Source organism: Sus scrofa, chromosome 15 (assembly GCF_000003025.6).
Source record: "Sus scrofa isolate TJ Tabasco breed Duroc chromosome 15, Sscrofa11.1, whole genome shotgun sequence".
Classification (NCBI taxonomy): domain Eukaryota; kingdom Metazoa; phylum Chordata; class Mammalia; order Artiodactyla; family Suidae; genus Sus; species Sus scrofa.
In genome coordinates this window covers 65,474,596-65,486,909 of record NC_010457.5, presented here as the reverse complement: position 1 = coordinate 65,486,909, position 12,314 = coordinate 65,474,596, and the positions used below count along the sequence as shown (strand labels likewise).

The following is a 12,314-nucleotide window of genomic DNA, read 5'->3' as shown; positions in this document are numbered from 1 at the left end:
TTAAATACAGTAAAAACTCATCACTAAGGATGCCTTTATATCAAATACATGATTAGTCAAGAAGCACTTCTGGGGAATTCCCGTCATGCTGCAGCAGAAACAAATTTGACTAGGAACTGTGAGGTTCCAGGTTTGATCCCTGGCCTCGCTCAGTGGGTTAAGGATCTGGCATTGCCGTGAGCTGTGGTGTAGGTCACAGGTATGGCTAGGATCTGCGGATGCTATGACTGTGGCCGGCAGCAACAGCTCCGATTAGACCCCTAGCCTGGGAACTTCCATATGCCGTGGGAGCGGTCTTTAAAAGACAAAAAAAAAAAAAAGCACTTCTGTCAGAAATGTCTGAGGTCATCAATCCAAATCTAAATATTTTTTGTGGCTAAATTACGTGGTAACAACATATACTTGAAGACTAAACCTCACACCAGTCAGAATGGCCATCATTAATAAATCCACAAATAACAAGTGCTGGAGGGGCTGTGGAGAAAAGGGAACCCTCCTGCACTGTTGGTGGGAATGTAAACTGGTACAGCCACTATGGAGAACAGTTTGGAGATACCTTAGAAATCTATACATAGAACTTACATATGACCCTGCAATCCCACTCTTGGGCATCTATCCAGACAAAGCTCTACTTAAAAGAGACACATGCACCTGCATGTTCATTGCAGCACTATTCACAATAGCCAGGACATGGAAACAACCCAAATGTCCATCGACAGATGATTGGATTCGGAAGATGTGGTATATATACACAATGGAATACTACTCAGCCATAAAAAAGGATGACATAATGCCATTTGCAGCAACATGGATGGAACTAGAGAATCTCATACTGAGTGAAATGAGCCAGAAAGACAAAGACAAATACCATATGATATCACTTATAACTGGAATCTAATATCCAGCACAAATGAACATCTCCTCAGAAAAGAAAATCATGGACTTGGAAAAGAGACTTGTGGTTGCCTGATGGGAGGGGGAGGGAGTGGGAGGGATCGGGAGCTTGGGCTTATCAGACACAACTTAGAATAGATTTACAAGGAGATCCTGCTGAATAGCATTGAGAACTATGTCTAGATACTCATGTTGCAACAGAAGAAAGGGTGGGGGAAAAACTGTAATTGCAATGTATACATGTAAGGATAATCTGACCCCCTTGCTGTACAGTGGGAAAAAAAAAAACAAAAAAAAAAAAAACAAACAAACAATAGCTTTCTCCCAAAGCAACAGAAATAAAAGCAAAAATAAACCAATGGGACCTAACCAAACTGACAAGCTTTTGCACAGCAAAGGAAACCAAAAAGAAAACAAAAAGACAACTTACAGAATGGGAGAAAATGGTTCAAATAATGCAACTGACAAGGGCTTAATCTCTAGAATATACAAGCAACTTATACAACTCAACAGCAAAAAAGCCAACAACCCAATTGAAAAATGGGCAAAGGACCTGAATAGACATTTCTCCAAGGAAGATATACAGATGGCAAACAAGCACATGAAAAAATGCTCAACGTCCCTGATTATTAGAGAAATGCAAATCAAAATAGTAGCTTCAGAGAAAACAAGGGAAGGACCTTGACAATCATCTCCTTGATTGGTTTTCCAAATTTCTTATTGTCTTAACCTTTTTTTCTAAATAAACTCAAGGGCAATATCAATAGGAAGGAAGAGAGGGAGGGAGGGAGGAAGGAAGGAAGGAAGGAAGGAAGGAAGGAAGGAAGGAAGGAAGGAAAAGCAAGAAAGCAGGAGCTTCTCCTCTGGGACTTTCTTCTCTACTCAACCACAACCGGCCCAGAAGCTCCCTAAGGAAGGTCATTCAGTGTCAAGGCTCACACTACAGACAGTTGGCTGGAAGCTCAGAGCGGGGACACACTTGCCCCCCATCCTGCTAATGGCCCTGCTGGTTCTCAAGGTAGGTTCGTTCTTTCAACTGCAATACTCAACCAAAGCTTTGCAATCCTAGAAAAAATACAACTCTGCTACTATCCAACTCAAAAGTACTTTCCTCATGCTATACAACCTTTTTAAAATTCAGATTACACAGTACAGCTTTGAGGAAAAAAGTTCAGATGTACTATTTTCCAAATGTTTTAGTGTTTCAAAATCAAGACTGCTCAAAGCCACAGTTGAAGGATGTGCCCCAAGGATCTGAGAGATCTTGTGCCCAAGCTGAGGCTGGCAGAAGGGGGCCACAGCCACATTTTGCATCCCCTTGCCTTACACCTGCACTTCAGGGACAGCAGCACTTTGCCCCTTCCTCTAACTGCCCCTGCATTTGCTGGTCCAGGCCCTGGCACGCCCCTGTTCCAGCTCTTGGTTCCTTATCTCACACTGCTGAGTCACTTCATCTGAGACCTTCTTGACCTTGAGCATGACCTCACCAACCCCTCCCAGTCATCCCATGGTGCTCACTTCCTCCCCCCGACCTGCCATGCTTTTTTTCATCTAAACATGTATCTCCATCTGATCTCACCCTCTCTTGTCTCAAATATCAGCTACATGAATAGAGATTGCCTTCACTGGTTTATCAAAAGCAACAGCAGGCAGCAGGGCATGGGAGGAAGAATCTGGGCCTCAGCAACATGACCAGGACTCACTTTACTGTTGCCTGATTCCTCTTAAGCTCCAGGAGTTCCTAAGGTGTTTGGTTTTCCAAACAAGATCCACTTAGTGGGAAGGGGGGCTTGGAGAGGTAAAATCCTAAGGCTTTGATGATCACTTCTAGGCTAACTACTAAAAATATGATTCTGGAGCTCTGAGTTCAGTTTCAATGTTCATGTTTCCTGGCCATCAACAGTGTGTCCTTCCAGACACTCAAAAACTCTGCTTGCCCACAACCGAGTTCATCACTGTCCTAAACCTGCAGGATTTACAGAGTACCTTTCTTATCAGTATTGTATTAGCTATCTAATTTACTTTTACAATATCCTCATGAAGTAAGCAGGAGCAGTCCAGACATGTTTTACAAGCTAGAGTCCTTGAAATAATGGTATCAGAACCAGGACAGGAAAGAAAATTTCTCTTACTTTCCACCTGAAAACACCAGTTAGCTCTTCTATCCATCTTCTCATATGGAAGAAGTGTCTTGGCCAACACTGATATGAGCAGGTAGTCTGGTAATCTACAGTGACTCGATCTGTCATAATCAACCGGAGACAACAAAAACAAAGCTAAAACGTCAGTGAAACTGCACTGAAACAACTAGAAAATGTAACATTACATAGATATTCAGTGTATTCAACATTTGGGGAACTATCAAAATTAACTTAGAATGTAATGATAATTGGAAATTCTGGTGAATCTGTAGGACACATTTAAAAAATAATATCTAACCTGCTAATAAGTTAATATCTAACATATTCTAGATTAGCTAATAAAGTTTTATGAAAATATATAATTAGAAGATCATAAGGCCAGTGTGAATAATGAACCCAAACAATCCTCAAAGAAACTTTTTAAAAATTTAATACAACCTATACAGTAAATAATGATTACTAACAAGTAAGAGAAAAGTGAAGGCTTAATTTTATGTTTAACTTGTTTCCCACTATTGATAGAAGAGCTAAATTTATTGGTAAGATAACCATCCCTCAGGAACACAAGCATGAGCAACAAAGATGGTAAAAACGGCAAAGTTGAAAAACCAGATTAACTCTCCAATATTCAAAGCTGGAGATGAGCCAAGTTGGCAAGGAGTAACTAACTCCATGATGTTGGGGGGAGATTAAGTGCTATACACTCATTTGCTCATTTCATTTACTGGACGTCCCCTTTATAGAAAACTGGCACTGGGCATGTGCTTCATATAAACCTATTTATTCTGAGTTCCTAATACTGATGCAAAGTTCATAGTATAAAAGTCATTGCATGCTCCATTCACCACCTCTCAAATTACTAATGAAAACTAGCAAATGTACATGTATTTGGTCATTTATCAAGTAATACCATCACACTGTTGGCACTATGTACATTTCAATCAAAGTAAGTAAAATGCAATATCCTGAGAACAGCAAGAAAGGGAATATGGCTAAAAAGCAACTTAAATATAACTTTAGGAATCATAAAAAATCTGGTAAACCATTCTTACCTCTTCTATGGTCTCTTGTACCTCAAACTCATTATATTTGAAAATCTCAATAAATTACTATTTATGAAATTTCCTAACCATGCTTCCTGAAAGCCTGGCCCAGCAAAAACCCCAGACCTGCTGAAGAAACCGCTGGGAAGAGGCAGCCCTCCAGGTGATCCCAATACACTCTAAAGACTGAGAACTCCCAAACAACAAGTCAGAGGTAACAGAATGAAGGAGAATGCATTCACAACCATGTACACAAAGACGAAGATACAGTTTGGATTTATGTTATAGACAGCTTATAATAAAAATGTTAAAGATCATCATTTCTTCTTAATTATAGGAATAGTGTTGCACTTTTAGAATGTCAATAATTAACACAAAAACATTTCATTTATTGGGCTTGGAATTAAAAATAGTTCTAAGTAAATGAATGGTATTGACTTTGCCCAGCTACTAAAATTTCTCATAAAAAAAAAAAATAGGCAGTATTTTAAGTATTTGGAAGGTCCAAAATTTCAACATAAAATTTTGATGAGATGTGGAAGATCTTAATTTTCCAAGGCATAATTTAAAAAATTACAAATGTATCCATCTAAGAAAATATAATTTGATAAAACCTTACTTTTTATATGTGAATATAATTTCATTTTACAAAAATATTTTTTCCTTGGAGTTCCCATTGTGACCCAGTGGTAACGAACCAGACCAGGATCCATGAGCAAGTGGGTTTGATCCCTGTCCTCGCTTGGTGGGTTAAAGATCTAGTGTTGACATGAGCTGTGGTGTAGCTCACAGATGCGTTGGTTGCTGGCGTTGCTGTGGCTGTGGTGTAGGCCAGCAGCTGCAGGTCCAATTAGACCCTAGCCTGGGAACTTCCATGTGCCGAGGGTGTGGCCCTAAAAAGCAAAAAAAAAAAAAAAAAAATTATTTCCTTTATAAAATTACTTACAGGATTTCATTTGAACAGCAAGCTCAGCCACTGAAATATCTTTTAATAAGTTATCACAATATTTCTGAATAGGGAGGAAATTAGAGGTAAAAGGAAAATCAAGAGAATCTATGCTAAAGTGTTAGCTACCAATTAAAGATGAAACAAACTAAAGATAAAACGTCACTGAAATTCCTTTCGACATATATTCTACATGAGTAGATGTGCATCTATGAAATATCAGAAGTGCAGCAAGTACAGCTAACAACTTGGATATTGCTTATATCATCTGACAAATGTCACTTCCAGGAGCGCTTCCAATTCTTTCACATGTGTTATGGCTCAAAGTTTTAATTAGGCTGAAGAATTCCTATGAAGGGAGGTTCTAACTGAATTTATGCAAAGCAGATGTGGATAGCAGTGCTAAGAGAGGTATAAGACAGGCCTCAAGCCTTTAGCACTTCTTACCGAGAATTCCCACAGCATTCTGAAATGTATAAATAGAAGACCACAGAGCAGAGTCTCAGGATTTCTGCCAAAAGTTTATTTTAAAACAGGTAGTGCTTACTATTCTTTCTTTTTATGAATGTCTAACTTTTATTCTTACAAACCCCATCTCTAACACACCATAGAGGCTGAACCACCCATAAGCCAACGTTCTATATCACCACAAGCACCTATTAACATGGGAGTTAATATTACAAACTAACTTTTGTCTCTAACTGCACAAGTGCATTTAGGTATTTCTCTAATGGGTAGTGGTGCCTTGGAAACGTTTTGTTTGACATGAGACAAGTTGGCGTGAGGGACCAGAGAGAAGTGAGGGAAGCCTGGTGGCAGCAGGAGTTCAGCTAAAAGTGGCTATGGTGATCCACATGGAAGGGAGATGAGAAGGCACTTCAACTCCAGGCCACGTAGGACCTGGAGGTAAGATGTCAGAGAAAGAGCAGTGGCAAGAAATGAAGGTGAGGTATCTTGTCATGGAATTTTAAGGTTAAGGGCCTTGAGAGATGATGGAAACTAAGGTTTCCAGCCCAGGGCACTAGCTTGGGAGTGAGAGATCTAGCTTCTTTGAAAGCTGTTTTGGGAGCCCCCAAAACATGAGCAGAAAGATGTATCTTAGAAGAGACTAGAAGCAGAATTCTTATGGACCCTAAGCTATGAAGGCAGAAATCTGGGTTCTAATGAACCTCAGGGTCCCTAATGTGTCCAGAAACTTATTTCCAGAAACCATCATCGAGATATCTGCTAAGTTTACATCACCAGCCAATGTGGATTATCTCAGTTCCTAAAACATGACTGCTCACTAAGATCTTGAGGTTTCATAATCATAGTCTTTTAAATCCATGTGCATGGTCATGAAATGCAGTAAAGCAAAGTCATATATAATGGCTTCCATTCGCCAAGTGTTTATGGCCCTCAGAAAACCCAAGTGAGAATGTAAGCAAGATCCAATGTACTTCACAAAGATTGTCCAGAAGCTGCCTGATGCCAAAATGCTCCTGAAGTACATATTTGGGGAAGCCCCTGGGTGATTACAAGTGATCCTGTAGTCTTAAAGATACTAGGCACTGCAAAGTGCATGGGAAGATCAAGGTCACAACCTGCTTGAAGCAAGAAAACCTTTTAGTAAACAACTGCCTGGTGATATTGCACATGTGCAGAGAAGACAGTATGAAAATGAGTCAATACCAACACACTTCAGAGAGACTGCAATAAGAATCACACATTCTTCACAGAGCTATGAAACTTGGTTCTGCCCTCACTAAAGTGATTAAATCTGCCTTTTCAACAGAACACTTAACATCAGATGCTTAGACAGCAGTGGCCAAGTCCTGGAGCCTAGCCAGTTCACCAGCACTGAAGCCGTGCTTACTCCAATTCTGCTCCGTGGGCTGGACAAGTGCTGTGGATGGATGTCAGCAGGGTACGCAAGCAGCTGCTACATGAGAACCTCCAGCAGGGAGACCATGCAGGGCAGGGAGGGAGAAATCTGTGAAGATGCACTAAAGCACAGCTTTGAGTAATGTGGCATCTGCGGAATGCTGAGAAACAGAAGCACATAAAACATCCTGGCATGTAGCAATTAGAAATAAAATGGTTCCTTTAGGCGACATGAGTGGATACCCAGAAAGGCCAAAAAAGCAGAGGTGCAAGGCAACAATAGATGTTGGGATTTTTGTTGCAGCTGTTGTTGTTATAATCTATTAAGTGAGACGCTATCATTGGTAATGATATTCTTCTTGGTAACATAACTCAGAAGCAAACAGCCCGCTTGTGGCCACAGCCCAGGAGGCAGCAGAGTAGGGAAGCCTGCCCAGGGGAGCACAGTGTTCTCAGAGCACTGCTGAGCCCGGACCCTCCTTAGGGAGTTTCTAAGATGCTTGTTGTCCCTGTGAAGTTCAGTCTAAAACCCATCTGTGCCAGGGCTAGCAGCTAAGCTTGATTTTCCTGGGTTTCTGAGCTCTCAGACAAAGCAACAGCTCTGCAAGATGACGCCTTATATAAGGGCAGCCTCATCATCAGAGTTAAAGCAGGGAGGCTGGGCATTAAGAGTTTGGGTCTGTCATAACCTCTGGGCTCCATTCTGCCCAGAACACAGCTGCTGACCACCAGAACGACCAGACAGATAGCTCTAAAAGCCACAAGTGTCATAGAGCTCAGAATACAGCCTTTCACTAGTCCACAATTTCTCCCAGAAATCTACATCTCTCTGAAATTCTTCCCCTGTAATATTAGAGTCTGAAATGTTCCCTCTTATACAAAACCTTTTATGATTAACAGAAGGATGGAAATCATTACTTACAGTAGTCAACCCTTATGATTTCCTCACCACACAAACTCCCACTGGCCTATTAGAAATGTAAAAAACACATTTAACGTATCTCATTAGATTGATTTATAGATTTATAATGCAGAGTATGAAAAGGTATGTGTGTCTTCGTTTTGTTTCTATTATAAGGCTATCTTTCCAGGCTTATAAATAGAACATGATAAATGTTACCACAAAATACTCAGAAATTGGTTAACACACATAACTGGCCCAAAATGGTTTTCCTTTTTTTTTTTTTTTTTTTTTTTTTTGTCTTTTTGCTATTTCTTTGGGCCACTCCCCCGGCATATGGAGGTTCCCAGGCTAGGGGTCGAATTGGAGCTGTAGCCACTGGCCAACGCCAGAGCCACAGCAACGCAGGATCTGAGCCGCGTCTGCAACCTACACCACAGCTCATGGCAATGCTGGATTGTCAACCCACTGAGCAAGGGCAGGGCCCGAACCCGCAACCTCATGGTTCCTAGTCGGATTCGTTAACCACTGCGCCATGACGGGATCTCCCCAAAATGGTTTTCTTAACATTACTTTCTACACAATTTTATAAATATTACCAAATATCAAAGGCATTTTGTAGAGGACAAAACACAGATAAGTGGAGATCTTAAAAATCACGATCTCTGGATCCATTTATTGATTTATGTGTGGGACATCACACCTGGGACCATGGAGAATAACAAGGTGAATCAGAAGCTAATCTTGACGTCAAATAAATTCAGTTCAGAAGTAAATAATGGGACATATGGCTTAAACACAGAGTTTCAAATTGTCTGATGTCATTAAAATAACAGAGGTACAAATAAATTGGAAAACAGTGTGTGTACATGTGTGTGTGTGCAGCAGGGAGCAGGGTGCTGGAGTCGGGAACATCTCTCGGAAGAAATACTTGAGCAGAGCCTTACTGGGTGTGAAGCCCTTGGACAGTGAGTAACACATGGGAAGAAGAGTCAAGGCAGGTGAAGAGCATCGTCAGCAAGAGTGGGGGCAACACACTGCAGGCTGTGGGTAGAACTGCTCTCCTGGTTTGGCTGAATGGCTGCGAGCCGGAGGGGACAGTGGTGAATCCTAGGCAACGCAGGGACCCTGGCCTTGCAGACAAGGCCTTGTCTGCATGGTGAGCATCAGGGCTCCAATGGAAAGAAATAGCTGGGCAGAAGACGGATGCCTTCACCTTCACGTCTCAGCAAGGCACGTTAGCACCATGTGAGGCTGACTGGGAAGAAGAGGAGACAGGAGGCCTCACTGGGAGCTATCCCAACAAGGGAGGTGGAAAAATGGAAGTGGGCATTGAGCTGAGACTCCAGGTTTCAGAAATATTTCAGAAATAAGTTAACAGACAAATAAGTCAGTAAGCCTCGATAACTGGATGTGGGGCCGGAGGAAGGAGAGAAACCAAAGACGAGCTATTGTTTGATGGTTGGTACCATGAGTGAAACGAGGGAAAACAAGAGGAAGAGCCCAGGACAGGAGCTCAGTTTGGACACAGGGGATTTGGATTTGGTGGGTCATGCTGATGAAGGCCAGCAAGGACCTAAATCTGGAACCACAGCTTCATTAGTAACTGGCTGCTTTTGCTCGGTCCAGGCTCAAGCCCCAATGTGGACAACTCTACAAGAGCAGTTCCACAGTCCAGAGGGGCTCTGGGTTAATAGGAGAGCTGGCTCAATCTCATACACATTGTTGCGGACTCCATGGGTGAAGTAAGCCTAGAGACTCTGTCTTGGAGGTATCTCCGTGGGAAAAAGATGCAAGCTGTTGCCATCTGCAGGATTTTATTTTTCCAGAGCATTGCCACTAAGTTAAATAAGGACTGCATTTTCTGTTGCTCAGGGAAACAAAATGTCTACAAACAGGGAAAGCTGTCGTGCCTTTTTTTTTTTTTTTTACAGAACTCAGGTTTTAATAAGGATGGGTTATCTTTACTTTTTGCTACTATGCATGTTTACCAAAGAACAAAAACATACTTTTAAGGCAAAAACAAAAATTTCTGCACACTTAATAATAGACCTTGGCTGGTATAATCAACAAGGTTGTCATTACTGGCAGTTATTGGGATGATTGCTTTGTCTACAGAGGCAACTGAGCTGACTGGGGCCTTCACACTTGCCAAGGTGCTATGTGTGCATTCACTCCACTGCGTTTGGGTGTCTGGTAGGAAGAGAAATGATGGGAGTGCTAAAATTAGAGCAATTAGGAAAAAAACATGCAAGATTAGTCTTCCTTGATTATCCATAAATGTAAAACACACTAAATTACCTTATATACTGTCCATAAAAGTGCCAACAACTTACTACTGAAGAAGACTTTCATGGCTGCTTTCTCTAGTGTTAGCACAATTAGAACTTCCTAACATTTCTGTGAGAGTACCATCTCACTTTCTGCTACATGTTACTGTGCGTAATAATAGAATCAGAAATCCCAAATTCAAGTATGGGGAAGTGAGACATTGATCAATTCATGCATCCTACTCTCTAAGCCCTGAATTTCAATATTCTTTGTGCTTCAATATCCTTCATTTTATTTCAGAAGCACGAGACACATCTATGGGCAAGGGCTTTTTTTTTTTTTTTTTTTTCTTTTTTTAACTTGGTGTAAATATTATCAATTTTTTTCCAGAAATAACTGATTTCATTTTTAACCAAATGGATGAAGAATAAGTATAAAGCAATCGCATGACTTGGAACACACTGCCAAGAAGTCAGGCCACCAGCTTTCAAACTGTAGTGGGGTCAGTGGTGCTCTGCTTTGCCACCCACACAAATACAAATTTTTCTCCAGGCCAGTGGACACTTGGTCAATTACCCTTTAGGATTATCAGAACACTAACCTCTGCTATTGCAACTTAAATGCAGGCATGTGTTAAATGTTACCCAGCCCAAACTCAGGGGCAGTACAGTTTCTCTAGAGCTACAGATGCACTGGGGTCACAAGGAACTAACTGCTGTTAAGAACAAGCTAGGAAACAGCAAGGTGGATCACTGGCTGGCATGCTTCACTGACAGAGGGTTCCAGATAGGGCAGGACAGCTGTGGGGCCTGCTCTGGGTTCAGGATGGGGGCCCCACTGAAAACACTGCCCACTGGGGTTGACAGTTATGCACCCTTAGGCAATGTCCACACCTCAGGGCTGATGCAAAAGAAGTCCATTTTTTAACCAAAGAGGAGCCCAATGGGTCATTCTGTTTTATGCATTTAAAATCAAGTTTCACAACCTGTCCCTCTTTGCCACCATAAAAGTGGCTCAAACATGCAGGGAATCTAAAGAAACTGCTATTTTGGACCCCTGAAGGCACCCCACGGCAGCCTCTTTCATGTGGGTTGTTTTGCTGTGCTTACTGCACAAACTTCCACACTTATTTTGGTTTCAGGGGCACTAAATGGATGCACTGGCCCCATGGGCTCAACCCCTGGGTGAGGTGGGGAGTGTGCTCTCTTACGTGGCCGCAGGCTGTGGTGTCACTGTCACCAGCTATGCCAGAGAAAGCCATGTTTGCCAGGAGATGCAGAGCACCTGGATCTCTCCAAATCTGCATTTGGAGAAAAAAAAACCACTGACAACCGTCCCACTTCTGGTACAGGAGCCACAGCACTGTCTGAACAAAAGGCTCAGGAGTGCAGAGATGAGCAAAGCAGAGAGGAGTAAGTGTTGGAGGGACCTCTGACCATCTGCCCAGAAAACTGACGTCCATGTGTTTAACACTGCAGATCCCCAGAGAGTAGAAGAAACATCCTGGGGAAGATGGCTATACCACCAACATTAGCATAAAAAACTAGATTCCCAATGATTTTTACCACCAAAGGAATGCTGAAAAGAAAAATAAAGCCCAAGAAACAAAATTCTTTTCACAACACAATATTTTTGGAACACTACATAAAACTAATAAAATTGATAATGTCCTGAGACAAAATACCAACATACAGAGTCCGTCACGGGAATGTAGTGGAGATTCTTAAAATATTTTTATACCTGGGTAGGTGTTTTGCCCATTTCAAAATACTTTATATTCAAATTTAAAAAAAAATGTGTAAAAAGCTGCACAGTTGAGAATCCCCTCCCCTCTTTGTCCCCATCCTCACGTTGCCTCAAGGGATCATCCAGTCATCATTTATCTTTTTACTTAGTTGGGGGCTGAGACTTGTTTTCTTCCCCCTTCCCATAATCCTTTCCTCATTCTCCTTCTGCCACACTCCACATCTAAGTTTACAATACTTCTAAAGCATCAGATAAAACTGAGTTCTACTCCACACTTCTGTCTTGTTGATTTGTTTGATTTGGTTTCATTTTGGCTTTTGACTATACAGTGAGTAGGCAACATTTACTGGGGTTTCAAAAGTTGGCACAGTATTTGAAATATGATGTCTGGTCTCCATCTCTTCTTTGAAAAGTTAATGCAATCATCTATTGAATACTTATGAGTCAGCTCTGAGCACTTTATATCATTTAATCCTCAAAACTGAGTTACACATTAGCCCTATTTCACT

At 41.5% G+C, this 12,314-nt stretch overlaps 1 protein-coding gene across 24 annotated transcripts in view; it reads right to left on the bottom strand.

Moving 5' to 3' along the window:
* Positions 1 to 12,314, bottom strand: part of PKP4 (plakophilin 4) — a 249,719-nt gene that overhangs the window by 193,982 nt on the left and 43,423 nt on the right. The window contains exon 1 of one of the 24 annotated variants that reach the window (XM_021076432.1): positions 3,027 to 3,130. The exons of 22 other annotated variants lie outside the window; for them this stretch is intronic. In XM_021076432.1, coding sequence (XP_020932091.1) covers positions 3,027 to 3,063 — 37 coding nt within the window. In that variant the 5' untranslated portion in view covers positions 3,064 to 3,130. Of the gene's footprint in view, positions 1 to 3,026; positions 3,131 to 12,314 lie in introns of those variants that run through there. One more of the 24 variants, XM_005671859.3, reaches the window with a different exon arrangement.